Here is a 27,133-nt window from a genome sequence, read left to right on the forward strand (position 1 = left end):
GGCGGCGACGGCGACGTCGTCGTTGGGGCTGCGTAGGGGAAGGCGGGAAGGAAGGCGAAGGGTCGGCAGGGGGGTGGGGTGGGGGGCTGAAAGGGAAGAAGGAGAAGGAGACGGCGGGGCGAAAGCAGGCTACGCGAGGAGGGCTCGGTGGGGCTTATCGAGTGCGACGGGGCGGGGGGGTGAAGAAGCCCTGGCGGGGAGGGGAAGCGGAGGCCTTCGGGCGGCCGACCAACCAGACGGCCGATGATGTCATCGGAGGAGGAGACTGACTGTTTCGCCCTCTACGGAGCAACGACGGAGAGCAAGCAACAGCAGCAGCTTCTGAAGAAGCATAAGCGCACCAGACAGCGCGTGGACGCCGGCGAGCCGCGCAACAGCTACTCGAGCATACCGAACTTCAGTTCGCGTCCGTCCTTCCTCAACGGCGGTCTGTACAGCGCGATATTCAGCGGTGGGTCACCGCAGCAGCAGATACCCGGTGGAGCCCAGGGTGTCGGCGGAGGTGGAGGCGGAGGTGGAGGCGGAGGCGGAGGCGGTGGAGGACACCTGACGACGGGGCCGGCGAGCCAGCATTCCGGCCACGCGGCCTTCGGTTTTTTCGGTGCGTCGGGCTTTGGCCCCGCCAAAATGCTCAACGAAATACTCGGCCGGCAAGTCAAGCAGGCAAGCGACGCCGGCGGATCGCCACCGGAGGGCAGCCACGTGATGACCGGTGCCGGCATGGACTCGGCCTCGAGCTTGCAGCCGGGTGCCGTTAACTGCGATGACCCAGCCACAGCCGCCGAGCTCACGCAGCACATGCTCCGCGACATACTGCAGGGGCGGAAACTCGCCGCGTTATCGGTCCCCGAACAGCCGACCAACAACAACTCGATACACAGCAACAACAACAACAATAACAACAATAACACGACGACGGAGCTTCTAAAGTCCCAGCAACACCAGCAACAAAACTCCCAGCAGCAGCAACAACAACAACAGCAGCAGCAGCAAACCAACGGTAGTGACGTCAGTGCGCGTGGCATTAGTGGTGGCGCGGTGCAAAGTGGTGGGGAGGACAGTGCTGACGGCAACAACATGTTGAGCTCGTCTCACGCCGTCGAGCGGGACGTCGTGATGCCCGGTGACGCGGAGGACAGTGCCGAGGATGCGGCGTCCGCTGCTAGGGCGATGGAAGAGGCTTTCGCGGAGGCGGGAATGGAGCCGGGTGCGAATTTAGACGGCAGTGATTGCGAGCAAAGTTTACCGCCTAGTCCGTCAGTGCCGCGTTCGGTATCGGTGACGGTGAAAGAGGAGCTGCAGGAATCGGCAGCGGCCGCAGCGGCGGCAGCGGCGGCGTCAGCGGCGAGCGTGAAGCGGAGTCCGAGTCACTCGCCGTGTCCGGTCATCCCCAAGACGGAGGCGAGCTCGCCGTCGACGGAGATAAAACGCGCGCGAGTCGAGAATATCGTAAGTACGATGCGATGCAGTCCGGCGCTGCAACCGCCCCCGGTTAACGGGTGCAAGAAACGGAAGCTCTACCACCCCCAGCAGCAGCAGGTGCACCACGTGCTCCATCAGGGGGTGGCCGACGTGATGCTGGACGACGATGACGACACCGACGAGGACGAGGACCCGGCCACCATACGGCAGAAGCGCGTCGAGAAGGACGCGCTCAAGTCTCAGCTGAGAACGATGCAGGAACAGCTTGCCGAGATGCAACAGAAGTACGTTCAGCTCTGCAGTCGCATGGAGGCCGAGGCTGGTGAGAGCGGCGAAGCGCCAGCCAGCCCCCAGCAGCAACCGCAACCACCCCCGCGGCCCCCGCGCCCGCATCCGCCACCCTACAACGGGTTGCCCACGCTGCCTCCCGATCATCCGCACGCGGCAGCCGCGGCGATGTACCACATGGGCCACAAGCTGTACCTCGAACAGCAGCACGCGGCGCTGGAACGGATGAAGCAGCACCAAGAGGCGGCGGTGAGACAGCAGCAGCAGCAGCAACAGCAGCAGCAACAGCAACAACAGCAGCAACAACAACACCACCAGCACCATCAGCAACAGCAACAGAACTCGCCACAGCCACCGAGCCAGCGAGAGCGGGAGCAACAGCAACAGAACCAAAGCGTCGGCGCGACCCCCGCGACACCTCAACCCCCTATTCAGACCTCGACGCCGCTCCAACACCACAAGGAATTCCAGGAGAGGCTATCGGTGTTTAGAGGCGCCGCGGGGGGCTCGGGGAGCCAGATAACCGGGGCCGATCTCGAGGGTCTCGCGGACATACTGAAGACCGAGATAACCTCGTCGCTGACGAACCTGATAGACAGTATCGTAACAAGGTTCGTTCAGCAGCGGAGATTCGTCGGGAAACAGAGCGAGGCTGCTCAGGCAGCCGCGGAGCAGCTGAACAAGGACCTGCTCCTGGCCAGTCAGCTACTCGAACGGAAATCGCCAAGGACCAAGGTCGTCGACCGGGGTGCCGCGCCGCAGCCACCCACCGGACCCAACGGGCCCCGTGGGGCACACAATGGCGGACCCCCGCCCTCGCAGCAACCCGGATTTCCTCAGCTCGGATCGATGGGACCACACGGGCCCCACTCCGGACCCACGGAAAACAATATAAACCAGATAAATCAGCTACCGCCGCACGTTAGGGCCGGTAGCGCTATGTTTCAAACCCCGAAACCACCCACGATATACGCTATGGCCTCGATGCAGGCCCAGCAACAGCAGCAGAGGGAACAGCAGCAGCGCGAAGCTGCCCAGAGAGAACAGTATTGCAACATGAGGGCGGCCGCCGATGAACGGGACAGCAGGGATGCCGAACAGAATGAGGCCCTTTCGCTCGTCATAACACCGAAAAAGAAACGGCATAAGGTGAGAAGATATAACTTTGACTCTGTTTTCCGATAATTTACATTTCAAAAGGTCGATTGGACGTGTAGAACTGATTTAATTCAAGTATCGCGTGGAGTGTCACACGGAGATGAAGAAAAAATGCTCGCTACTTTTTTTCGACGCGTACTATAACTTGAACATAACGTAGAGACTCTTTATCTAGACGGATGTATGAAATATCTGGTTTTACTTCTGATTGATTTGTCGGAGGGGGGTTTTTTGAAAAAAAAAAAAAAAAAAAGAAAAGAAAAGAAATTTGAGAAGGCGTTCGAATAGACTCTGGCAGTCTCCGAACGTCTTGATTTGACCGTAACCGTAAGAACGTGTGCTATAACTGGAGAAAAAATTACTGAAAAAGTTTTATTAATACGCTTCAAGTTAGAAAAAAAAAATAAATAAGAATCGCATTATCTTTATGATTCAGAAGTCAATTCATCAAAGATCGAAAAAAGTTTGTATCTAAAAACGAATAGGTAGCATCTAGTTAGAAGAGAAAAAAAATGTTGCAACAAAAAGAGAAAATAATGTTAAGAGGGTTAGGAAAAACCTTGTTGATGTCTCTAATATCATAGTTCGTCTTCTTTATCATATATTCGACGATCCTGGGACTTGAACGAAAATGAAAAAACGACCGATAAAACAGTCTAAATTCCAGGTGACGGACACGAGGATCACACCGAGAACGGTATCCCGGATCTTGGCGCAGGATGGCAACGGTCCCCAGGGAGGCAGCGAGAGTCCTCCACCTCCGCCACCCCCAAGACCGTACCACGCGCCACCCCCGATGCTGCCGGTCTCGCTACCGACCAGCGTCGCAATACCGAACCCAAGCCTCCACGAGAGCCAAGTGTTCTCGCCCTACTCGCCGTTCTTCAACCCTCACGGCGGACACCCGGGTCAGGTTCCGCCGCCTGGGCCTCATCACCTGCCGGCCAGTCCTCCCGGGGGTGGCGTCGAACTGAGGGACTCACCACCCCTACCTCACCCCCCGGCGATGCTTCATCCGGCCCTCCTCGCCGCCGCGCAACACGGCAGTCCGGACTACGGTCACCTCAGGATGGACAGTAACGATCGGGGGAGCGATTGCAACTCCGGGGACATCAGCTACGATGGGATTCAGCCTACAATATCCTTTGCTAGTACTTGTTCTCGCAATAATGAAAACTCTCGCTAAGCTTCAAACGTTCGGAAAGTAACAATCGTTTCGATCCTCCGGAATTAACTGCAGACGGTGAATGAACATATGTATACTCGTAGGCTCTCAAGTTTCCGTCACACAGTGATGAAGCACGATCGATTTTTCCTGCTGTGTGAAATCATAATCGAATGACGATCCTTCAGCATTATCGTCAAGTTGTTCCAAGGATTATTACAAGCTGGTCGGAACGAGGCTGTTTGAATTGACCAAATTCATTCAATTTCAAAGGTGTTCCAATATTGCGAGTTGTGATATCTATAGAATGACAGTAATGATAAAAAGCTACACTTGGCTCGGAAACTTTGGAGAATAGAATAGTTGTAGTCTCAATGAACTGAATCGATTTTGACCGAGCGAAGATTTCTGCTCCATCGTGACAGATGATTCACCGTCAATCTAAGACTGATGACAAAATTGTCGAGTGGTTCCTTTCCGAATTTTTGAGGATCCGCGTAGACAGATATTATTACGTACATGGCGTTCCGTTCGAGCTATGTGACCACAGCGAGATGAGCGGAGAGAACTATTTACGAGTAGATACGACGAGTGGTGGAAAGTTCGTCAGGGTTGAATATCGCGGGGTTTGCTTACGGCCTTCGGGGGCTGCCTTCGAGTTTTAAAACTGAGCAAGCAGCAGCAGCAAGGCGGGTCAGATTAGTTTTCCGGGAGCCAAGTTGGACGGACAAAGTTCATATCCGTGGGCAGGGCAACGGCTCTCCGCGTGTTAGATGGGATATACCGAGAGGCTGAACTTTGGCGTAATTTTGACGGAAAAAAGTAAGCAAGAAATTATCAAAAAGAGGGGAAAACACACGGCGCAGAGACAACCCCGATTATCGCGTTCAGCTCATTCAACGACACAAGCCCGCATCCCGTAGCTCATACCACGCGGCCTCAATGTTCGATCGGCGCTTCATCGTTGACGATGACAACTTTTTTGTCACTTTTTTGTCGCAAGCCTTTGATGTAAAATCAATGCCGCTATTTTTCCGTGGGGTAGGTCGACGGTAACTCGGTAAAAATGGACGAAAAAAAAGCGCGAATACAAAAAAAAAAAAAAAATAACGCACCGCCGCGACTGACGGATTCCCTTGTTAAATATTGGCACCGTTTTTTGATATTTTATTTTTAAAATCGGTTCGTAGGAAGAGGGCGGGGGAGTGTGGGAATCGGGCGTACGCAAGGGTGGCTTATATAGTCGTACGTAGGTCGGGAAACTCGATACGGTAGCCAGATATCATTCATTGGTAACACGGCGGGTGAAAAGACGTGAAAAATATATAGATATACGTAAAACAGAAGGAGAGAACATCGGGGATTAAGCGAATAAGAATGCGATGAAACCACATCGGGAGATCCCATTACAGTTAAGGAAAAAGTAAGGCTTCCGTTGAGACTTGCGGCCAATCGTTGGGGTCAACCTGCCTCCGATATTAGATACCTATTCCGCGACTCACCCACCTTGTACGATTTCTAATCCAATTTCAAAGTCAAGAAACTCCGTGGGTAATACGTGTGTTTCATTTTTTTTTTTATTTTTTTTTTTATTTCTTTTCGTTTTATATTCCGTTGTTGTTGTCGTTTTCGTTGTTTTTTTTTCCGGATGTGCCACGCACCGGATACCGCGAGTTGCGATATCGGGAACGATCACCCGAAATCCGAACGACCCTCGAACCCAAAACCCACCAGATATTCACGAGTATTTCCTTAACCACGGTGAACTCGTCGACGCTGACTCCGATGCACCTGCGCAAGGCGAAGCTGATGTTCTTCTGGGTCCGTTACCCGTCATCGGCAGTTCTGAAGATGTACTTCCCTGACATAAAGTTCAACAAGAACAACACGGCGCAGCTGGTCAAGTGGTTCTCCAACTTCAGGTAGGTGGATTCACTAACGATAAGTCTTGATACGTTCCCGTTCGGAGCCGGCAGGGTCTTGTCGACGGTCTCCCGATCACCTCCGCATATCCGACATGCCGCGATCCTCGGCTTCGTGTCGCCTCAACGGCACGACATTTTAATGCAAAGTGACTACGGTCAGAGGCGAGCTGACCACTCCCTCACCCTGGAGACGAGAGGTACTGTCACGAGGCGGTGGGTGTGTCCGAATCTTAATTACCCCCCAGGAGCGGTGGATAAGTGACCTCGCGATCCCAGGACGCCACCAAAGCTCCACCTTGGCCAGGTCGAGAGAGAACAGGCTGGCACTGGCCATCGGGCATTAGCCTGATTATAATTAGGTTGAGTAGCCACAGATCCAGAAGATACTGGCTCGACCCCGTCCCAGTCTCTTTATTTATTCATCATCGCCCCGTTAGCGCCTTTCTTATCGAGCCCAACGTTAGCCGCGAAACGCCGCCAAGTCGCGCGGGTCCTTCGAGTATTCCGACGCCGGCGAGTCTCTCCCTCTTTCTCTCTCATTCTCTCTATCTTTCTCCTCGCGAGTCGTTATTCCGCGAAAGGGTTGACTCGAGGGTTGCGGGGCAAGGTAGAAACGCCCGAGGTCGACACGACAAATGTTCAAAAATACATCCATTCAGCAGGCCATAATTAGCTTTGTAACGCAAAGAGAAGAGAAGCAGGAGTAGGAGGATGAGGCAAAAAGGGAGAGACGAGAACGCCCACGATCCCGATGCAATTTTTCACTGGACCTGGTTAAAAAAAAAACTTTTCAACACACACACACACACACACAAATCGGCCTTTCGACCCCCTAACTTCAACCACCGCCAATGAACGACGGACCAAAAACTTTCCCGGCTATCCTCCGCTCCGCGCTCATCATCGCAAATTCTCGTAACGAACCGGCTGAAAAAAAAACCGGATAATAAAATGGGCCGGAGAATATAGGATTTGCTTCATTTTTATTTTCTCGATTTTGTTTGCCGAATTGAACAGGTGTTTGTGTGGAATTGTCGGGTGAACGCGAAGCCGCGGTTCCTTGCGGCTAATCACGTAAAGCAGGCTTTCCTTTCACCCTCCGCCTTCCTGATACTACTTCGTATAGCACACGCGTGTTTGATCTGATAGCCTAATGCACGGCTTCCTATGCGGAAATGTCGACCGGCATTATCCTGCGGTACCTATAGACGGGCGGGAGTACCACGGTGTTGTACTTTTGTCACGAGAGGGAACTGCCCAGAACATACGGGGGTGCAACCCACCACCTTTCCCACCCACCGCTACCTACGTTTTTCAGTTTTCTCTGATATTAAATATTTAATCTCATATATCAGGACACATGCCGCCTTTCGTGTGTGTTGGTATCTCCATCTGTCCGTAGCATAAAACCGAACCTGCATCGTGTCGTATCTACTGGCGTGCACGTGGATTCAAATTACCGTCTAGTTTCTGCTCCGATCAATCGTCGAATCGAATGCAAACAACTTGGTACTCGCTCGAGGCTAAAGTGTTCGTTGCCTCGTCTTGATCGCGTATATACTAGGTACTAAAAATCTGGGTTCGGCACTCTCGACTGATCCTCCAATATCAATAAACAGCTCGATACTCGCTGATCTTGCTTGAGATTCAATTGTTCGTCTCGTCTTGACCGTATGATCAACGTTGAAGAAGTCATCGTTAATGTTTGGTTCACGCTCTCTGCTAATGGTTTTGATGTCAATTTAACAGTGTGAAACTCATTCTCTCTATTCAATCGTTCGCCTCATCTTGATCATAAGAACACCGAAGACTACGTTTAACTAAGAATCCGGAATTTATAAATTGATTCACGCTCCAAGTTAGTCCGGCCCGAAGTGTGAATGGCGATGTTGAGTGAGAGGCTTTCGTGTTATTCGGACTAGAAGAGTAGGTGAAAAGAGTCGGTGGGTATGTGGAGCAAGGTGTTTGAATAATTAAACGGCCATCGAATTTATTCAGTCACGCTTTTTCGCAGGCTTATCTATCCGTGCGCAGATATCTCGACGTATATATCTCTCTCTTTCTCTCTCTCATTCTTTCTCTCTGTCTCGTAATAATATCTATACACGGTATACACCAAGTTGTCGGACAACGGGGCAATTTCAATTTCACGGTGTAATTCCGGCCCGCTGCTGTCCGGTTTGACGTTTGTCAATTACGCGCTTGTCTGTGTAGGTACGATAAAATATACGAGTATATACAGATATACGTGCGCGTGTTTCGAGTACGCGGGGTGGTGGTTTTCCTTTTTTTATTACAGTTTTATTCTGCTTTTCAACCAACCCCCTTAGAACAGGATTGGCGTTGTCCCACCGGCAGATCTTATCGCTTCCACCTCCGCCAACTCCAGGCTGCAGGTATTACATTTACTTTATTTTCTGACAGCACCTCCTCCACCCTGTTCTTACTTATTGTTAGCCAGCGAGAATGCCCGACACCTGCGGCGCGGTGGCGTATTTTGCACCGGTGACGAATAACTCCTCCTACGGAGAAGGGGACCGGAAATGACAGGCTAATTTTCTAAACACGAATTTCCGTACCGTTTACGCAGCGACCTACCGCGTCGTCTGCTGCTCTACTCTACTCGCCATCGTTGTTATCGGTCACGCGTCAGAGTCGTTAGTAAACCAGCAGGCGTCTACCTTTTTCCTCAACTGCCTGTCATCTCCCGAATTATCACAAATAATTTGTTCACTCAACCTTCATCTTCCCGTTTTTCTGTTCTCAAGATTTCTCGACTAAACTTTCGACTCCGTCATCCTTAATAAATATCGTAAATTTCGTTAATGCTTGCGAATTATCTGACACTGTCGAAGAAGAATCGGGGAGCTTTAAAATTCGCGACAAGTAAAGGTAAGACAATATGAAACCGAAATGAGAAAACAGAAATCTCGAATCTTTAATCTAGTGGATGTGGACCCGATTGGTAAGACGTAATCGTCATCTCCGGACAATCCATAAGTCTAAAAACCGACGATTTTCTTTCACTGCGGCATGCCGCGTAAGTTTTTATCTACGGAGAAAATCTCTTTGGTACATACATACCGGTAAATAGGTGAACGATGAGGAAAAAAGCCCTATGAAAATAAAAACGAAGAAACGTAAAATAACACAATGTGTTACAAATGTACGCGCAATGTGTTTAATGAAATCGGTTGTTAATAGACTGGAATAGAGTCGAGGGAATGGGGTATAAAATACAATACGGCAATACCGTGGGGATGGTGGAACGGGGCTGGTCGCAAGGCGGGCCGGGGTTTGACGCCTTATCGGATGCCGAGCCAGGACACGCAAGGACACGCGCGACAGTCGAGAGATCTTATCCGAAGATGGAAGGAATTTTATGTCGTATAATGGTCAGCTCCGCTACGCGGGTCTTGTCGTGTCACCGATTATTTTTCCTCGTTTTCATACGTTTCTCTCTTTCTCCATATATCTCATGCCGATGCACGAAACCGCCTTTTAGCTATCCGCAGATCCCGTGTGTCCGATTCGCACGCTAATACTCAACCTGCCGTTCGGAATTGGATATTTATTTTCCGACCGTATCACGAACAGGTCTTGAAACAAATTTTTTCAAAACATTTTTGCCCCCGGGATTTTGGAGCTGGAAATCTAGTCGGGGCCGGATTGCACTGAGAGAAATTTTCAGCTCCGGTTACCGCTCAGTCCTTAATTATTTTCATTTTTTACCACAATCGAAAAATATACTTCTAGGTACAAAATGAAAATTAGTTTTTTAGCCGATACCGGAAAGTCTAGTATCCGTTACTATTCTTTCTCATTACGATCACTGTTACTATATTTTCTTGCAACTGTTGCGAAAATTTAATGCTTTTTAACTAAAATTTTAAGCCTTGTTTAACTAAAAAAGTAGAGTAAACTGATCAAACTGATTTTGCGTTGCAATAACCAAAAAAGGATCGACGATAGCGCAAAATGGTTAGGCGTACCTCGTTTTCCGTAATACCGACAATATTCAAACAGTTTTTTTTAATGATACCTGTTTTACTCAATTTTTCTAGTACAACTATAACTCTTCTATAACAAATGAAATTTTTCTCAGTGTGGGAAGCTAAGTGGGGAAATCCAGGTAATGCCCAATTATCGAGGTCGAATGATAAAACTTCGAGTAAAATAACAGTTTCACTCGTTATTCGTACCTTGTAGGATTTGCCGTGTTCATTTACCGGATAGATCGATTGATCCTTGCGTTTTCGAAATAACCCCGAGAGATCGTTTCGAAGGGTGGAAACAAACGTTGGTAAAAAAAGAAATAGAAACGATAAAGGTAGAGTAAAAAAGAATTTCAAAAAAAAAAAACAAGAAAAAATAGCTAAAAGGAAAAGGAAAAGGCACCCAATTAAAACAGCCGCGCAATTTAGCGACGTAATCTTGACGACAAACGTAGGAGTAACGTGTAGTATTATATAGCTATACGTTGGGGGTGGGGGGTATAAACGTGCGGGATGCAGGGTAACTCGAGAGGCAATCTCCTCTCCTCTGCACATACGTGGGGTGGTGCAGTGGGTATAACGTCCGCCGGCTGCTTCTGTACCTCCTCCTCCTCCTCCTCCTCCTTCTTCCTCCTCTCTCCTCTCCTCGCTCCTCGTCTCTTCTCGTCGTTTTTCTTTTAATTTTTTTTTTTTCTCTCTCTCTCTCCTTTCTTTGTTTCTCCGTGGATTTTTTTAATCCCGGAAGATTGTGCCGAGCGAGGGCCATTTAGCGAACACCGGTAGGCAGTAGGTACCTGGCTGGCTGGATGGCTGGCTGACTGGCTGCATGCCTGCCTTCCCACTTTGCTACTCGGGCGGTTAAAGTCGGCCCCCATATCTCTGCCTCCTAGCCAACAGCGGAGACGAGGAGTTGCCCGGAATCCCTTTTCGCGTACCGCCTGACACGCGCTTCAGCCCTGGCTGTGTCTGGCATAATGCACGAGCTACTCGGTTGCATGCATGTGAGACGCGGGGCTCGACGTTTTCTCTCTTATTGTGAGAACGCAACCTGCAGGGACACAACAAGTTAAGAGAAAAATTCCGGGGCAAACTTCACTCGGGACGACGTAGTCGGTGCTGCAATTTTGCCTCGCCGAAATCACACGTACAAACTCCCTTGGATTATGGATAGGGTACCTGAGACAGTACCGGAAGAAAATGCGGTTCACTTGACCCCCTTTTCCCCCCGTCCCCTTTGCCTTTCGACGAAGCACTCTCCCTGTTTACCCTCTTCAAGAAAAAATACTTCACTTCAACCCTCTTCGCGAATGCGTTAATGATTATTCTCCTCGTTTTCTTTTACACACATGCAAGTTAAACTTTGTCTCATTCAAGAATCGTCGAACGGTAGCTGATAATTTTCGTAGAAAACAGATCTCGTTGTTTGTCATTTTAATCCTTGGTTTTCACGAAATCAGTCAAATCTTTCGATGATAAAACGAGGATAACCGTTCACAGATATACATATTTTCCACGCACGTGATGTTGGGGGGGGAAAATACGAGAAAAAACAGGCGAGGGATAAAATGGAAAGGGGGCTCGGGTGGAATAGTAGCGAGGTAATAAATTCGCTGCATTAAAAAAAAAAGCCAGTGAAAAGGTAGAAAAAAATAAAGAAAGAGAGAGAAAAAGAAGAAAAAAAAAAATAAAAAAATCGAGCCGCTCTTATTCTGTACAAAAGACACGCGTGCTCGATGCATTGTGCATTGCGGAGGGACGCAAAGGAACCACATATGAGCACACATCGTACGAAGAGTAAAACCGTGGAACCGCAGGGTTCTCAACTTTTCTAGAATTTCTGGATTACGTCGCGAAGATAAGAGAGAGAGGGGAAAAAAAAATCTTGATTTTTAAAAACCGCGTATCACAGAGAATAGAAAGAAAGATCAAGGCAACATTAACGGAGAAAGGAAAATGCGGAATTAGGTAGACGCGAAGAGTAGCTTACGGACGTTAGACGAAAAACCCAGACCACTAATACACCTGCGATAACAAGAGGCTGAACTTTCCGGCCCGAGGCTCTCAGACAAAGACCAGTTAGCGATACTTTTCTTTAAGGCTGAGGATACGCAGTAGTCGAAAGGGTTCGTTGGTTGGGAAGTTTCTCGGATACGCGATGCATCGTGAAATGATTTTTTTTTTTCTTGTTGTTTTTTGTTTTTCGCTTTTCTTTCAATTCTTCTATCTCCTTCTCCATCTTCTTCTTTTACCCCCAACTCTCCTGGGCCTCCACCCACCTTCGCGGCACCGCGATGAAAGGAAATATTGTATACGCGTACCTAAGGAAAGGAAGGTAATTCTGCACATTTATAGTTTTCGTTGTTTGTATAGGTGGAGGCGACACATGCGCACACGTATACGAAACGCCTCGACTTCCGTTCGCAAAGAAAATAAGTCGACGCGTTTCTACATACTTCTTCTACCGCCGCTGTTACATATACGTATATTACGTATACACGGAAACTCGGCACGTCAGTCACTTACAACGTAGATGTAGAAGAATCTGGTCGCGTAAGCGTGGAGGTGTATATATATACGAGTATAACCAGAATCTCGAGAATTTCTCGCCAGCTCCTTAATTAAAAACTCAGTGCACGGCACAATGGAGTGGCAACTCTTTGGGTACCGCTGCAACGCTGACTGGTGCACCAACCTCCTTCTCTCCGGATTGAGCCTCGGCTAGTATAACCGCCTACCATGCCTGCCTGCCGACCTACCCCGACCGGAAACCCTGTGCCACAGAAATTTCCCTTTACTTATAAACCAGCCCGCTTTACCCCAGGGTGAATCATTCCCTACCCTAATTAAACGTGAATTAATCATTACGGATGCAGCTCGCTCTTCGGAGCAGGCCGACGACTCTTCGCGGCGATAATCGTTCTTCTATTTATTTTTATTTCGTCCAGGTATTCGCGATTCGTGAACAAAACTTGACGATTTTCATTTGTCGATGTGGGGGCGACAAGTTCTAAGCAAGCGGGGTTTTCTCAATTCTGGCAAATGTGGCTTTGGTCGTTATTCTTTCAACGGACGTATAACCGTAATATGTATTACGTACGGATAGATTAACGAGGAAGAGATGAATCGTTTAAAACGTGCGTAAGAAACATTCGAATAGGGTGTGTATAAGCGGGTATAAAAATCAGAATGACCGGGATTCGGAGCGTAAGAATATCGAAAATCGAAAACAAAGAAAGATCAAACTGTCGAAATTTCATCGAGCCAAAAATTCGCAGACCTGAAAATCTTCGATCGCTCAGAATTTCGATGTTTCAAATTTTTTAATTTTCTCATTTTCGCAACTCGGAACTTTGTCAAAGTTTGTTTCATTCGCGTAATTTGTCAAATTCGAAATTTCAACCCCGCCCCTGGAAAATGAGTTCTAACACGAAAAAATAATAGAAAAAAAAAAAAAAAACAATCTATATTTGTATAATTTTTTCTGTTATTGGTCAAATATTAAAATCAACAGCAAAAAAAACTTGAGCCAGCCAAGTCAAAATTGAAATTCAAACAGACAAAGAAAAAGGGGATTCGACGTCGAGACGTTGAGGAAAACGCCGAAATAACATTCGTACGTAGTGGACAGCGGGGAGAGAGAGAGATAGAGGTTAAAGCGGAAGTGGAAATGAAAATGGGGTTTGACGGATCGCGCATTACAAATAGGCGGTGCGTTACGTCCGCGTTTAAACGGCGCACCCTGAGCTCAGCGACGCTGCAACGGGGTAAGCAGAGCTTACAAGGTACCCAACCCCACACGGCCGACGATCAGCATCGGCGCATGCAGCGAGTAGCGAGTAGCGAGTAGCGGTTGCACACAGAGAAAGGCAGACACACGGATTGGCAAGCGGCGGAGGTTGCGCCGCTCGGGGTAAACGGCAGTCACTTAATTAAAAATTACTTAATTACGTTCTTGGCACTAATTAGTGGGCGTTTGGTACCCTCTTGCCCGGCTAGGCAGACTGCTAGGCATCAACCCTCGCCTCCCACCCTTCCCAACCCCTTTTGCGCCATTTTTATCGCTCCCATACGCGAGGCTCGCGATGTTCCAGAGGCTACTTTCAATCGACCTGCGATCGATCGCGATCTATCGATACTTGCCTGCTTTTATTCACCGGCTCCCCCTAAGTTTCATCCGATTTGCACCGGATTCACGCTGTTGGCACGATCGTTGAACGTCCGATAATTCGTTCTTGCGAACTTGAACCCTGCTTTCGGACCATTTGATCTAATCTCAGAATTATTTTAAATCATTTCAATACCGATCGTGAACTGATTGTGATTGTGGTTTTTTCGAAAGATTTGAAACAGGTTTGAGGCGATTGAATGTTGATCGACGATTCAAATTCACCCTGTGCTGTATTATATTATGATGCGATTTTAAACGATTGTTAAAACGCGAGATTTTCCTCAGTTTTAGGAAATTACGATCCATCTCGAACGATTTCATATTATCATTCTCCATTATGTCGTCTTCCGATTACGAAGCTTATGAAACTATTTCGCGTCAAGAAAGTACCGACTGAAATATTTTCATATCGTGTTGTAAAATGACTCGATTAATTTCATTGCTAATCCCTTGAACTCGAATGATCAAAACTAAACTTTTTCTGTCACAAAGAAATCGTGTAAAATATATGTTAGTCGCACATCGATCCGTCTTCCTGCGGTAAACCTCCCTACCGATTTAAGAAAAAGAAAAATTGCGGTAGTACTGATAATAATATCTAGGATAAAGAGAACAAGACAAGGTTCAGGACGCGGGGGATAAATACAGGTTTCGTCGCGGGGGTTGTGTTTCGGGTTGGTCGGATATCGGCGGCGGTGCAGCGAACGGAGTGCAGAGGCTGCAGACAATGCGAAGCGTGGCCGCGGGGCTATCATCTGTAGGAATAACGCGAGCCGTCGACGTCGTTGTCTGAAGGAAGGGATGAAGGGATGAAAGGGGATGAAGGGAGGAGGCCGAAGCGACCTGTGTGCGTGGCGCGTATCTGCGGCTAAATACAGGCAAGAGATATACAGAGAGAAAAGGGAAGGAGAAAGAAAAAGAGGGAAAGGGAGGGAAAGCGGGGGGAGAGGGGGTGGCTTTACAGGGGGATGTAAGCATCGCCACTGCAAGGCTAATCCTGGGCTATGAGCCGCTACTTGCAGGCTAATATATACGGCGCAAAGCGTGCGGTACAGTCCCTGCCCCAAATATTATCCCACGGTACTTGTCGCAGTTTGGACAGGGTGGAAATTGATTTAGTTTTTTTATTTTCGGTTTCTTTTTAATTTCGTTAGGGAGCGATCACCGTAGATCGAGAATCTGTCGAATTTCCAGACTAATAATAAAATCTAACAAACATTTGGCCAGATCTGTAGAAAATATTTCAGTATAAGATTATGCCGAATTTTTAAAAATCTCTAGTCCAATTCAAAATTTCATCATTTTCCCGAATATTACGATTATTTGATGTCACTTTTGATTTTTTTCTTCTTCAACCGTTTCTCCATCTTCCGCGCAATGGGACCATATCTTAGAAAGTGTTGAAAAAAAAAAAAACCAATTCTCATCAATTCTGATATTTAGTAGATTTCTCCGATTTACATATATTTTTACCACTAAATTTGCTCGTCGTAATATCCGTGAATATTTTCAAAAAATTACATTTTCGAAGTAAATCCTCGACGTTTACGGCAACAAATCAAAAAACAATAAACAAATAAATCTCTATCGGCGTGCGAAGAGAGGGAGAAAAAGATGAAAAACAAACGGAGATCAGGTACGTGAGGACGGAAGGTCCATATGGAAGCGGCGGTAGGAAATGACGCGAATCGTGAGAGCGATAGAGACGGACGGAGAGAACTCTAAAGAAAAAGTGAGAAAAAGGAGTGAGTGGAGAGCGAGAGAGAGAGAGAGAGAGAGAGAGAGAGAGAGAGAGAGAGAGAGAGAGAGAGAGGGGAGGGGGGAGAGAAAGGGTATGCATGCGACGAGCATACCTGCGTAGAGAAGGCCCCGCATCGGTGGCGATCAGGAAAGAGCGATGGGGTAGAAGGGGGCGGTGGTCTGAGGGGGTGTAAGGGGGCGCGGGGTGAAGAGAGAGAGAAGAGAAGCGAGAGACCCGGGCAACCAACGCTGCGAAAAATGTGAAATGATAATGCTTTACTGTCCCGCCCTAATCGGCTTTGTATCCGTCGATGGTGCCGCGAGTCGGGGGCGGCGCCCCCACTTTTCCACCCCTCCCGACTTCACGGAGGATTTAATTTGCCGCCACCGGTGTATAAGCGTGGATACATGCATACGTAATAACGTAATACATACACGTACGTGCGTATGTGCATACGTAGGGAAAAACAGAGGTGAAAATAGGGATGATGGAGGATGGGGGGTGGGGGGGAGGGAAGTAAAAAAAAAAAAAAAAAAATATCAGAAACGGGATAAAGGAAGAAAGAAGAAGAACGAAAAGAGGGCGGGGACGGGGAAGTAAAAATAAAAGAAAGAGAAGAGGAGAAAGGATGAAATTAAAAATAATACATGTATATGTATACGTTACATACGAAACGTGGGTACGGGGAGGATGATTAAAAAAAAAAGCAACAAGGAGAGAACGGTGAAAAACAGTTTATCAAAAAAGTTTATAACCTACCCGTCATCCAGCATCCTGGAACCAACATCTCAGTATTAAACCTTATATATTACCAACGCGCACCGTGTATTATACGCATATATGTGAACGTTGGTATTTTATTGACCAGGCACGCTAAACTATCTCTAATTTACCGCGATGAGAATATTACACGTGATATTTTTATTTAGATATCTGAGGGGTGGGGAGAAAGTCGAGCATGTTTTTTTTTCTCTTTTTTTTCTCTCTTCTTTCAATCATTGTGAGAAAAGAAAAAATACCAACCGGCAGCTTTGGATATTAAAACATAACTTTTCTAGTAATTTTTCCACTTTTCAAAAACAAAAGAATAACCAACCACTCGATATCGAGTGAACGTAAATTCATATTACTTTCCAGACTTAGGAATAGGCTTTTTCATTATTATTATTATTAACCATTTGCAAATATAAATTGACAACGTCTTGTTACATTCGGTCATTTTACACTATAATTGAACAGTGATTTACGGTTTCTGTGGTCACTGTTGGCCAATTTTTATTTCAACGTGGTAACACTTACAATCCAGAAAATTTTCTACGACAGCAGAAACACGTCCATCGTAGATTATCGTGAAACTGAGTAGATTATAAAAAAAAAAAAAACGTTCAAACACAGTTCAAACGTGGACAACAACGTACACAAGGTTAGAAAAAAAATGTCCCAGCAGGTCGAATAAAGTTTTTTCATTGATTTAACCATTACTCAAATGCATTACTAAGTGATAAAAAAAAAAACAAAAGTACAAATTACAAAATTTTGTCTCATTTTTACGAACATAAATATGACAAATAACATAAATTATATAGAAAACCCGCCGGGACGTTATGTTTAGTTAAATTATTTCCAACAGTGCGTACGTGTACATATATTTTTGTATGATATAAAATTCCGCAGAGCATTTCGCCGGTTGAAATTCCGTGACATTTCGATACCGCCAGGGGAGTTTGAATTTTTATAAATCTCTGCCGTGCGCAGAGACGTCATCGAGTGACGGAAGTTCGCGTTCGGACGGTGAAAAAAAAAAAAAAAAGTGGGGGGTTAAAAATTTGGCAGTGGGAAAATTAGTGCGCCTCGGTCAATCCGTCGCTCGGGGGATGCGGACGAGGTCTCCTGAATATTGGAGGAAGCACGCGGAGCGCCACGGACACGTTTTCGATTTTGCGACCTCTCTCGCGGTGTCAAGTCAAAATTGAGGATGCCCGGCTCTCCCGCCTACCTGGACAACCTCTCCGCGTCGACGTTGCCGGGCGGGAAGCGGAGGAGAGGCGAGAAGGGGAGAGGAGAAGAGAGGAAAGGGTGGCACTGGCCATCCCGAATTGATTTCGTTTTGAAACCATCCCTCTTTCGCCCTCCTCCTCCTCCTCCTCCATCACCCTTCGCGTCCGATTCCTCTCTCTTCCTATTTCATCCGCGTTCTCGAAGCGAGTTTCCACCCCTCCGGCCGACTCGCTGTTGCCGCTGCAGACGCGCCGCGCGGGAAAATGCAGAATGGCAAAGTGCATTCGTTTACGTATATGATGGGTATTATGGTGCGCGCACACACAGACATACGCACACGTACAGGTGAATAAAGTGAAACGTGCATATTTTTTATCCGACACGTGAAATTATGCAGGTTGAAAGAGAGAGACAGAGAGAGAAAGAGAGAGAGAGAGAGAGAGAGACGACAACTCACACATGTATAAACGACGAATCTAACGGGAAACGCGATATACGCGGAATTAAATTTTCAAGCTTATCAGAACCGTTTCTACCATTCATTCAAATTGCTGGTTCCTTTTTTTTTCCTTCTTGCTTTTCATGCACTTGATCGTGATATACGCACACAGACGAGAGTGCAGGACGTAGTTTTTACCCTCGCAAACTCAAGACTTGTTAGGTATCTACGATCTGTGATGAACTTCTTTTTCATCTCTTTTTGTCGCCTGCTTAGAATCAGTCTTCTCTTATATTCCAGTATGGATTTTCAATTGAATATTTCATCACCTTGTTTACTGATATTCCGTCATTTAAATTGATGTACAAGCTATTGTTGAATCGATTATTTTAAAACATATCAGCTGTGTGATCGAACACGGTGAAAAGGAGACGAAAAGAGTTAATCACAGATATGCAATTCAATGCCTGGTCGTGTCAGCGTCGTTTTAGTGACAAAAACGTCGATCCAAAGCTTCAAAGACTGTCGCGTGCCAGCAACGTAGAAATTTCTCTATCTACCCGTAAATTCTTCTCTCTATTTCGTTTCACGTTTCGTTTCACAATGAAAGAAGAAGCAAAACCGGAATTCATTTTTCAAACCTTTATTAAACTCAATAATTTTTTTTCAAAAATATCTCGTTTCAGGTTCGGAGAATTCATTCACTCTAAATTTCGAAAATATTGTGTAAAATTTTTTTGACTACGAGGTGAAAGATTTACAGACGCATTATTGATCCCCGAATATAAATTTATTGTTAGAGTCGAGGATCGTTTCGCGCAACGTACGGTGTTTCAATTTTTTTATTTCATTTCACTCTGTCGTATCGTATGCAAATCGCCCATATGCCAAGGAAGAACGATACCTAGCAGACACAATGCAAGGTAAAAAAGCAATCGGTTTAAGCATGCGGGCGTCGAAGTAGGAACATCGCGTGCTTATTACGTTCTGCATTACACTTCAGAGTGAACAGCAATATCTTACGTGTGGAATAAATACGGGCCACAATTAGGCCGCGATAAATCGAACGAAACGAAACGAAACGAAACGGTCGCGTCGCAAGAGAAATAAAACAAGACTCACCCGTCCGAATTTTGAAGAGATTTTTCAAGTCCGGAACTGCTTTCAAAAGATTTTCTCGAGACGTCTGGAACAGAAAGCGAGATACAAATATTAGAGAAATAGAATCGAGTTGGGAGACTGATTATAAACTGACATGATTTTAACAGAGTTTAGAGAGAAATTTGAAATTTGATGGTCCTTGTGTGAATTTGATTCCAACAAAAATTTCATTCGTCCGAACTGGTCGGTTTAAAAAATATTTTTACAGGAAACAAAACAATTGTCACCTTTGATCTGAAAAAAAATGTATTTTAAAGGCTTAAGCCATGAATTTGGAACGCTTTCTTTACACTGACAGCTTTCCAAATCAAAGCTCTCCAGTTTTCGTGAGTTTAACATTTTTAATCTCAATGTAACGATCAATTTCCCAGAACTATGTGAAATATTGAAAGTCAGAAATATCATAAAATGCAATTAAGCCGTGTTAAAGTAAAACCTTATACTTATATTAACCACCTGCAACACCTTAAAAGTAATTCTGAAACTATAAAACAGTGTTTTATTTTCTCAGTGTTTCACCGATCGCTGTCGTCAAAATTATTTTTTTCAAAGGGCAACGCCATTGTACAATCAAAATGAGACCGCGTTTATCACCATTTTATTTTTTATTTTTTCTTTGAACGTAACAAAAGGTAACAAGACAATAATATTTAAGGAAGTTATTATAGGTATACATTCGAGCATAACACAAAAAATTGTTATCAATGTCGACAACTATTAAAAAATGGCAACCAGATCGGATTAAGTGATGATTTTTTTTTTCAGATCCAAATTTTCAGTATTTAACATTTGTTGATACTAATTTTTTATATTATACATACATATATACCTAACAACTTCCTTAGATATTATCATCTCATGAGCTTTCCTTCCATCGAAAATAAAAAAAGAATAAAATGAAAATGACGGTGCTCTTTTTAGGGTCTTTAAAACGCCTGTCACTCCTTAATAAGTAGAAAAAGAATCGGAAGTAAGACAAGCAGAACGGCTATCTCTTAGATATAGAAAGTTCGAACCACCGATTCTGTAATAACGATGTTAGCGAACATCGCGGCCCGCAATCCTCGGGCCAACGATGAGCTTCGAGAGCCGGGCGAGAACAGTTGTCTAGTAAATCCTATTCACGATTACGCCATGGGTAATGGCTTGACGGCGGCGGGCCGAAACGGAGGGTGCGCGTCTCGTCGACCCCGGCACGTTTCCCCCAAACCCTAACCTACTGCCCCACTGTCGTAGCATAGGAGATTCGCGTCCCCAAAGTTTTACTACTTCACCGTATAATGTATCCTGCGGCGCAGTACGGCCGTCCGATTCACCCCCAAACCGGCAAACGCGCGGATAGATCAGATCTTGCGATGATCTCATACGGCGTTCCCCCAATTTTCCTTCATTTTTTTTTTTTTTTTGTTTTTTATCTGGTTCCTTCTATTCATTCTTTTCGCTAGTTTTTCTTTTTTTTTTTTACCGTTCCAACTGCGAACACGATGCCGAACTGAGGGGGAACCTTGAGAATTACGGTTTCTCTGCCTCGGGGTGACTCAATAAACCAGTAATTTTTCCTCGCTTCGTCGGTTATAACCGAGAAACGAGATCGAGACGATTCAATACGACGATTGATAGAGAGTTTCAAAGGGTTGGGAAACCGGTTTTTTTCGTATTTCTTCTTCGTTACGTTCAGCGAATTGTTGATGATAAAAGTGTTTTTAATCCAAGGTAACGAAGGTTGAACAGATTCAGTCGCATTTCCGATGTTTTATCCTGATCGTTACAGTAAAAGATCGGAATAAAAAAACTCGTGCATATACATTGAAAGAACAAAAAAAAAAACACTGTTCAATTTTCAGATAAAAGAGAGAAGAACAAATATACCCAAAGACCGTGTGAAGAAGAGTCATGCAAATCTCAATGAAATACTCAATGGTCAAAGATTTGGCGAACAGACGAATGAATACGTAAGATAAAGGGGGTTGGAAAAGGGGATGGCGCCGCGTGTTGTGGATATTGGACATAGTGTGCGACAAAGAAATATTGATTTTCGCTATCCCTCCGGGTTCTTCTCTCCTCTCCTTCTGGTCTCGTGACTGTCGGACGAGAAGCGAAAGAGGCGAGGGGGGGATGGAAAGGGATCCCGGCAGAGTTTTTCGACAAAGGATGTTTTCCGAGTCCCTAACCTAGGTAACCCTTGCTCGCCATGCTTCTCTCTCTCTCTCTCTCTCTCGTAAAACTCCGGGTTCCCCGGTTGGCTTACTCGCGTGCGTGTGGATGCTTTTTCCGTACGTAACCCACAGCCCACAGCAACGACTTTCTCTCTCTCTCTCTCTCTCTCTATGTGTACTCAGCCGATGCACCGAGGACTTAACTACTTCATTGTCGTCCCACTGGGTATTAGGCTCACACGAACATCGTTCACCTTCTAGACACACGCAGACGGAACTTGGTTGGGGTGAGTGAATGCACCGAACGAACACTGGTTGACCGACAGATGCGCAAAATTCGTTCCTCTTCAGGCTCCGCGCGTGTGGAAGATCGCTGAACGGGCGAATCTCAAAATTCTCACGAGTCGAACGATGAGAAGGTTGAGTCGAAGAAGATCGACAACTTTGGTAAAGAACGCTTGTCGATCTCGTTCACTTTATCGTCTCAATATCCAGTTTGTGCTGTTCTGTCGATCGTTACAGACATCGATGAGAAAGCGACTCCTATATAAGAAGAAACAAATCCTAGAGTCGCTTCAGACGATTTTACAAGATGAACCGTCAAGGTCTGTTCTGATACTTGGACTACTTTGCAGAAAAGGAGTCTAGAATACACTGACCAGTGATTCACTGAGGCAAATCTCAGATGCTTCGATAATTATTTTAAATCGATCTAGTGTCAGGGTTATTATGTTGTTTTTCCTTTATCATCCTTGAAGTCTTTGATGTATAATACTTTGGTACGGCAGTCGTGAAAAAGGAAGTCAAGGGTTACCAGAATCAATGAGAATCACAGCTAGTAGGTACCTACCACAAGTCCTTGAACAGAATTAATCATCGCTGTCGTTCCTTTTTGTCTCCGTCTGTTTGGTCTGGTGTTTGTTTCTTATTTTCTTCCTTTTTTCGACAGCAATCGTACGGCATGAGTCTCGACCTCGACACGAGGTTGATGGAGAGTGAGAAAGAGAGACTGCGCATAGCGCGAACGGCAGATGTGCAGTTAACAATGAGCTCCTCTGGTAGCCGGGCGTAATACACAGAGAGAAACTCTAAGGGGGTTCGGTTCTCTTTCTCCCCCGAAGCCGGCGGGCTGGCAGCTCCCTTATTTCGTTAGTTCGGTGCCCTTCGCCGCACGCGCCAGACTCTTACAATGACGGGGGTCTCGGTTTGCCCCCGCGCCTGCATCTGGCGGGGTACGGAGACCATCCAGGGGGTGCGGAACGGCACGGAACTGAACCGAACGGGCAAGGAACGGAACGGAATGGAACCGAGCTAAGAGCGCGAGGGGCAGTTTCAAAGCTGAAACCTAGCGGAGGGGCAGCTGCTTTGAGCGGTTTCACTCTTCAGTGCCCCGCATCGCTGCCCTCCCCTCCAGTCTCGTCGCACTTGGGCGTCGTCCGAGGATTTTTTGCCTTCGTTATCTCTTCCTTTTTTCAATGCTGGATCGATTCGACGTACTGTCGGACAGGATGATGGACGCCGATCCGTCACCCGTGAATCTGACGCCGACGTCACCGCCCGACGAGAGTTCGAAAAAGACACCGGAGACCACCGGGGTGAAAATTCAGACGCCTAGAATATTTCCCAATTTTGAACAACCTTCTTTCGCAAGCCGATGAAAGCTCGTTTCAAACTCCTCAAGAAAGTGGCTCAAAGAGGCCACTCGAGTTGCCTTCAGAAGCTCGAGTACGAAATCACTTTTCCACTGTTTTCGGCGGTGGGGCAAACACTCCTTCCAGAAGACTCGATACCCTGCCGAGGATCCTGATTTCCGTTCGCTGTCTTTTTTCAGTTTTTAACGGCGAAGCGATCGCAACTTCCGAAACCGACTGTAAACGTCAGCCTCGCGAAAGAAAAATCTGAGCGACGACCGCTGGTGCTTCGGTAATTGCAAAAAAATTTTCGCAGTTTTCCTCGTTTGAATCGCGGATTCTGCACCTCCGGCGGTGCACGGCTACGTGGCTCCCTCGCAGTGCGTGTAACGAGTCTGAGTAGATGGCGTTAAAGTGTTAATTACTAATTAAGAAGAGGGCCGAGATGGGCGGGAGAGGAGAGGAGAGGAGAGGCCGCGCCGAGTGAGTCGAGTCGTGTCAACCCAACCGCGGGGGTGCATCAAGACTCCGCGCTCACCCTGCGACACCTTTTTTAACGCCCGTACTGAATAGAAGCTCACGCACCGGCTGGCAAACGGCAACTTTGGTCCCCGGAGCTCAGCCAACGACGAGCCACACAACTCGGTGCAATTAATTCTCCTTTATCCGAAGGCTGCACTTTCACACCTCGGAAGACACGAGGTGCCATTTTTCCTTCTCCTTTTCCGCCTCTATCTTCTTCTTCTTCTTCTTCTTCTTCTTCTTCTTCTTCTTCTTCTTCTTCTTCTTCTTCTTCTTCATTCACCATCTTCTTCGAACCACGTCTCAATGCACTTTTGCTGAGACCGGGACGTGGGCGTAAAAATTTATTGCTCAATCGGTGGAATGTTCGAACTCGGAGAAGCGAAGACTTTGCCTTCGTCGAAACACCGTTCTCCGTGATCTTCTTCTTGACCTTGTCTATCGAGTGAATTCGGTGTTTGGTGGTAGCCGCTTGTAGAACCGTATGGATCGAGCGAACGGGACCTGATCGTTTGGGAAAACGGGGTTGATTATCAGACTGCGCGATCTGGTGTACGGCCAATTAAGACGAGTCGAGGGGGTCGACGACGCAGCTCTCTTCAGCACTTACCGAGTGCAGGGTTGGGTGGTTCAACTGTGTTCCGGGGCGTCGGTCGGGTGTAGAGAGTAGAGCCGAGGAGGCGCTCGGCGGTATCTATAATTCTTATTCAACGATCCATCAACGCATTCAACATCGTTGGATCGCTGAGTATAGATGGGAGAGGAACGCGACTGCATCGCAGTCAGGCAGGCAGGCAGGCATCGTCGCGAAGTGCCTAATTAAAACAGACACCCGAAGAGAGAAAGAGAGAGAGAGAGAGAGGGATGGATTTATACACACACCTACGTCTGACAAAAAGGCAGAGTGCTAGAATTGCCACACTTCGTTCGCCAAGTGCGAGGAACGCCGGATTACAGAGGAGTCGCCGTATAAGTAGGATCCGGCCCCGTCAGGCTAACGGGGTAAGGGTAATTCATTATGATGTATTGTATAATTAGGACAATAATAAGCTCTCGACGGTCGCTCGAGGCTCCGCCTTACCCGCGACCCGGTTGGAGGAGGGTGTCGATTGTCAACGTCGTCTAATTACCCGTCCGAACGATGCGGCGTGAAATCGAAAAGGAGAAAAAAAAAAAAATCCACCGGAATGTTCGCAAGACTTTGGAACCGTGAACCGGCTCTTCTTCTCCTAACAGGAAATACGATCTTGCCGCCAAATTTCCTTCCAATCATCCCCCCCACCCCTTCGGATCAAGGTACAATGTCAAAGTTGCGAAGGACCGGAACGGCCTGACTCTTGAGCTGGTTCGTCTTACAACGTCTTTTATTCACCCCAAGATCGAGGAGCACCCCAGTAACGGCTATGCTAAGTGCCGCCACGTACCGAACCGGAACAATGTAGGACCTCCCTAAGACGCCCCGTAAGATTCTCGGTCCCCTCGGCACTCTATAAACCGGTGGGAAAACTTTCCCACAGTTAAAAATCAACGCCAAGAAATGGGTACACATAAAGGTGCGGTGTATAGACTCGGGGAACGCCATGAAGCCAACCGTTTTGGAATCAAACAGTCTGAACGAAAACCGTTGAAGTCTTGCGGAGTCGTCAAACGAGCGTCAGGGTAAACCTTGGAGTACCAAAGTAGTGGTGGTGTTATTTCTGGTTCCTTATTCTTACTCATCCTCTTCTTCGTTGATTTTTTCTCACCGCAAAGAAGACCGCCGATCGATCATGAGGTTGAAGTTGGTATACCGTTACTTTAACTATGCACGTTTGGGAATATCGTTACTTCGCGATCTTCGGATTGTCTGCAATTCAATTGGCAAATCATAACAAAGACAACGCTTTCATATTTTTACAAGCCAACTCCTTGGAAGTCGTTCTAAGATTGTACAACGATGATGCTTCGTTACGTTAACGTTACTAACTTCAACATGGCAGTCGAACTCGAGGTGTCCGGTAAAATTCCTTAACGTCGCTGAATAATCACCAAAGTCTTCCAAGTGCGCATCAAGTTCGCGTAAAATTGCCAAACTCCTGTAGTGTCGACTGTCGATTTCGTCCGAGACGGCAAGACGGAGCGGCGAGTAAAGTCAGTTTTTCATCTCTTGTTTGCCTTTTACCAACCCCTTAAGAGGAGGAGCTTGATGACGTTCTTCGTTCCTCGTTGCACTCGGAACTTCCTACTGTATTTCATCTGAGGTTGTCCTGACGTGCGCGTCACAAGACTTTACACAGTAGGGTCACCTGCTGCTATCGCCCAGAGTTGCTAATTACCCGCCAATTAGCGACTTACGTTTGTTTAATTGCGTTAATTAATGAGCGTGAAACGCGGCCTCCACCCCTTGTCGCCTCCGCCCCCGCCCCCGCCGCCGTCACCACGGCAGTTATGTATGTAACTAAGTGCTTGATTTAATGCATCCTACCGTGGTGAAACGACGAAAGAAAAAAAGAAGAAAAAAGCGTCGCTCTAGATGCGGCGCTCATTGTGAAAGCTGCGCCTGCAATCTTGGACCCTCACTCGTTACATGTCTCTTAACCAAACCTACGCGTATATCCTTTGAAACGATACATCAGCGGGTTTTCCTTGCGCGATCCCTCCACCCCTAAACTCTTTACAAATTCCGGGCAAGCATCTCGGTGGAGTCCAAGAGACGAGCAACGCCGTTTAAAAAAATCACCTTTTCCACCGTTTTCGGATCCTCTCTCTCATCGTTGGTTACAGAACCCTCCGCATCTAACCCAGTTTCTTTTTTCTCACATTGTTTCAGGGAGTTCTACTACATTCAAATGGAAAAGTACGCAAGGCAGGCGGTAACGGAGGGCATCAAGAACGCCGACGACCTCCACGTCGGCGGAGACTCCGAAATCTATCGGGTCCTAAACCTCCACTACAACCGCAACAACCACATTGAGGTATGGGGTCCTCAGGTGCGCAAATACACCAACACGCACACCGCACACTTTATTATTATAATCATATCATTATTATTATTGTTGTTGTTGTTATTATTAATCTTATTATTTCTCTGTCTATTCTCATTTATATCGTCCCACAATCAAATCCGTTACGTTCGGTAAAGTTTGTTCATTTCCGACAATTCAAAATTTTTATTCTAAATGTAAAACAGTTACGCGAAAATAGAATGCTTCTAAAGATGGTTTCATTGTTAATTCGTTTCTTACGTTGTTCTGTTCTCTTGTTTCGTTTCTTGGTTTGTAGAGAAAAAGATAAAGGAAGAGAAAAAGTGGAGAAAAAACACATGAATGTTGTACGCTTTGCTAATATTATAGAATAATATAAAATTGCATGATAAAGTATCAAC

General features: G+C 46.6%; 1 protein-coding gene and 1 long non-coding RNA gene across 5 annotated transcripts in view; one reads left to right on the forward strand and one right to left on the reverse strand.

Annotated features, from left to right (window-relative positions):
• Positions 1 to 27,133, reverse strand: part of LOC124295276 — a 214,209-nt gene that overhangs the window by 95,115 nt on the left and 91,961 nt on the right. The window contains exon 3 of the long non-coding RNA XR_006905174.1: positions 19,422 to 19,485. This is a non-coding gene — a long non-coding RNA (uncharacterized LOC124295276). The remainder of the gene's footprint in view (positions 1 to 19,421; positions 19,486 to 27,133) is intronic.
• Positions 201 to 27,133, forward strand: part of LOC107220763 (homeobox protein prospero) — a 31,431-nt gene continuing 4,498 nt past the window's right edge. The window contains exons 1-4 of one of the 4 annotated variants that reach the window (XM_046744681.1): positions 201 to 2,859; positions 3,524 to 4,006; positions 5,801 to 5,955; positions 26,579 to 26,738. In XM_046744681.1, coding sequence (XP_046600637.1) covers positions 244 to 2,859; positions 3,524 to 4,006; positions 5,801 to 5,955; positions 26,579 to 26,738 — 3,414 coding nt within the window. In that variant the 5' untranslated portion in view covers positions 201 to 243. The remainder of the gene's footprint in view (positions 2,860 to 3,523; positions 4,007 to 5,800; positions 5,956 to 26,578; positions 26,739 to 27,133) is intronic. The other 3 variants (XM_046744683.1, XM_046744682.1, XM_046744684.1) reach the window with 3 other exon arrangements.

The sequence above is a fragment of the Neodiprion lecontei genome, chromosome 7 (assembly GCF_021901455.1).
Source record: "Neodiprion lecontei isolate iyNeoLeco1 chromosome 7, iyNeoLeco1.1, whole genome shotgun sequence".
Lineage (NCBI taxonomy): Eukaryota > Metazoa > Arthropoda > Insecta > Hymenoptera > Diprionidae > Neodiprion > Neodiprion lecontei.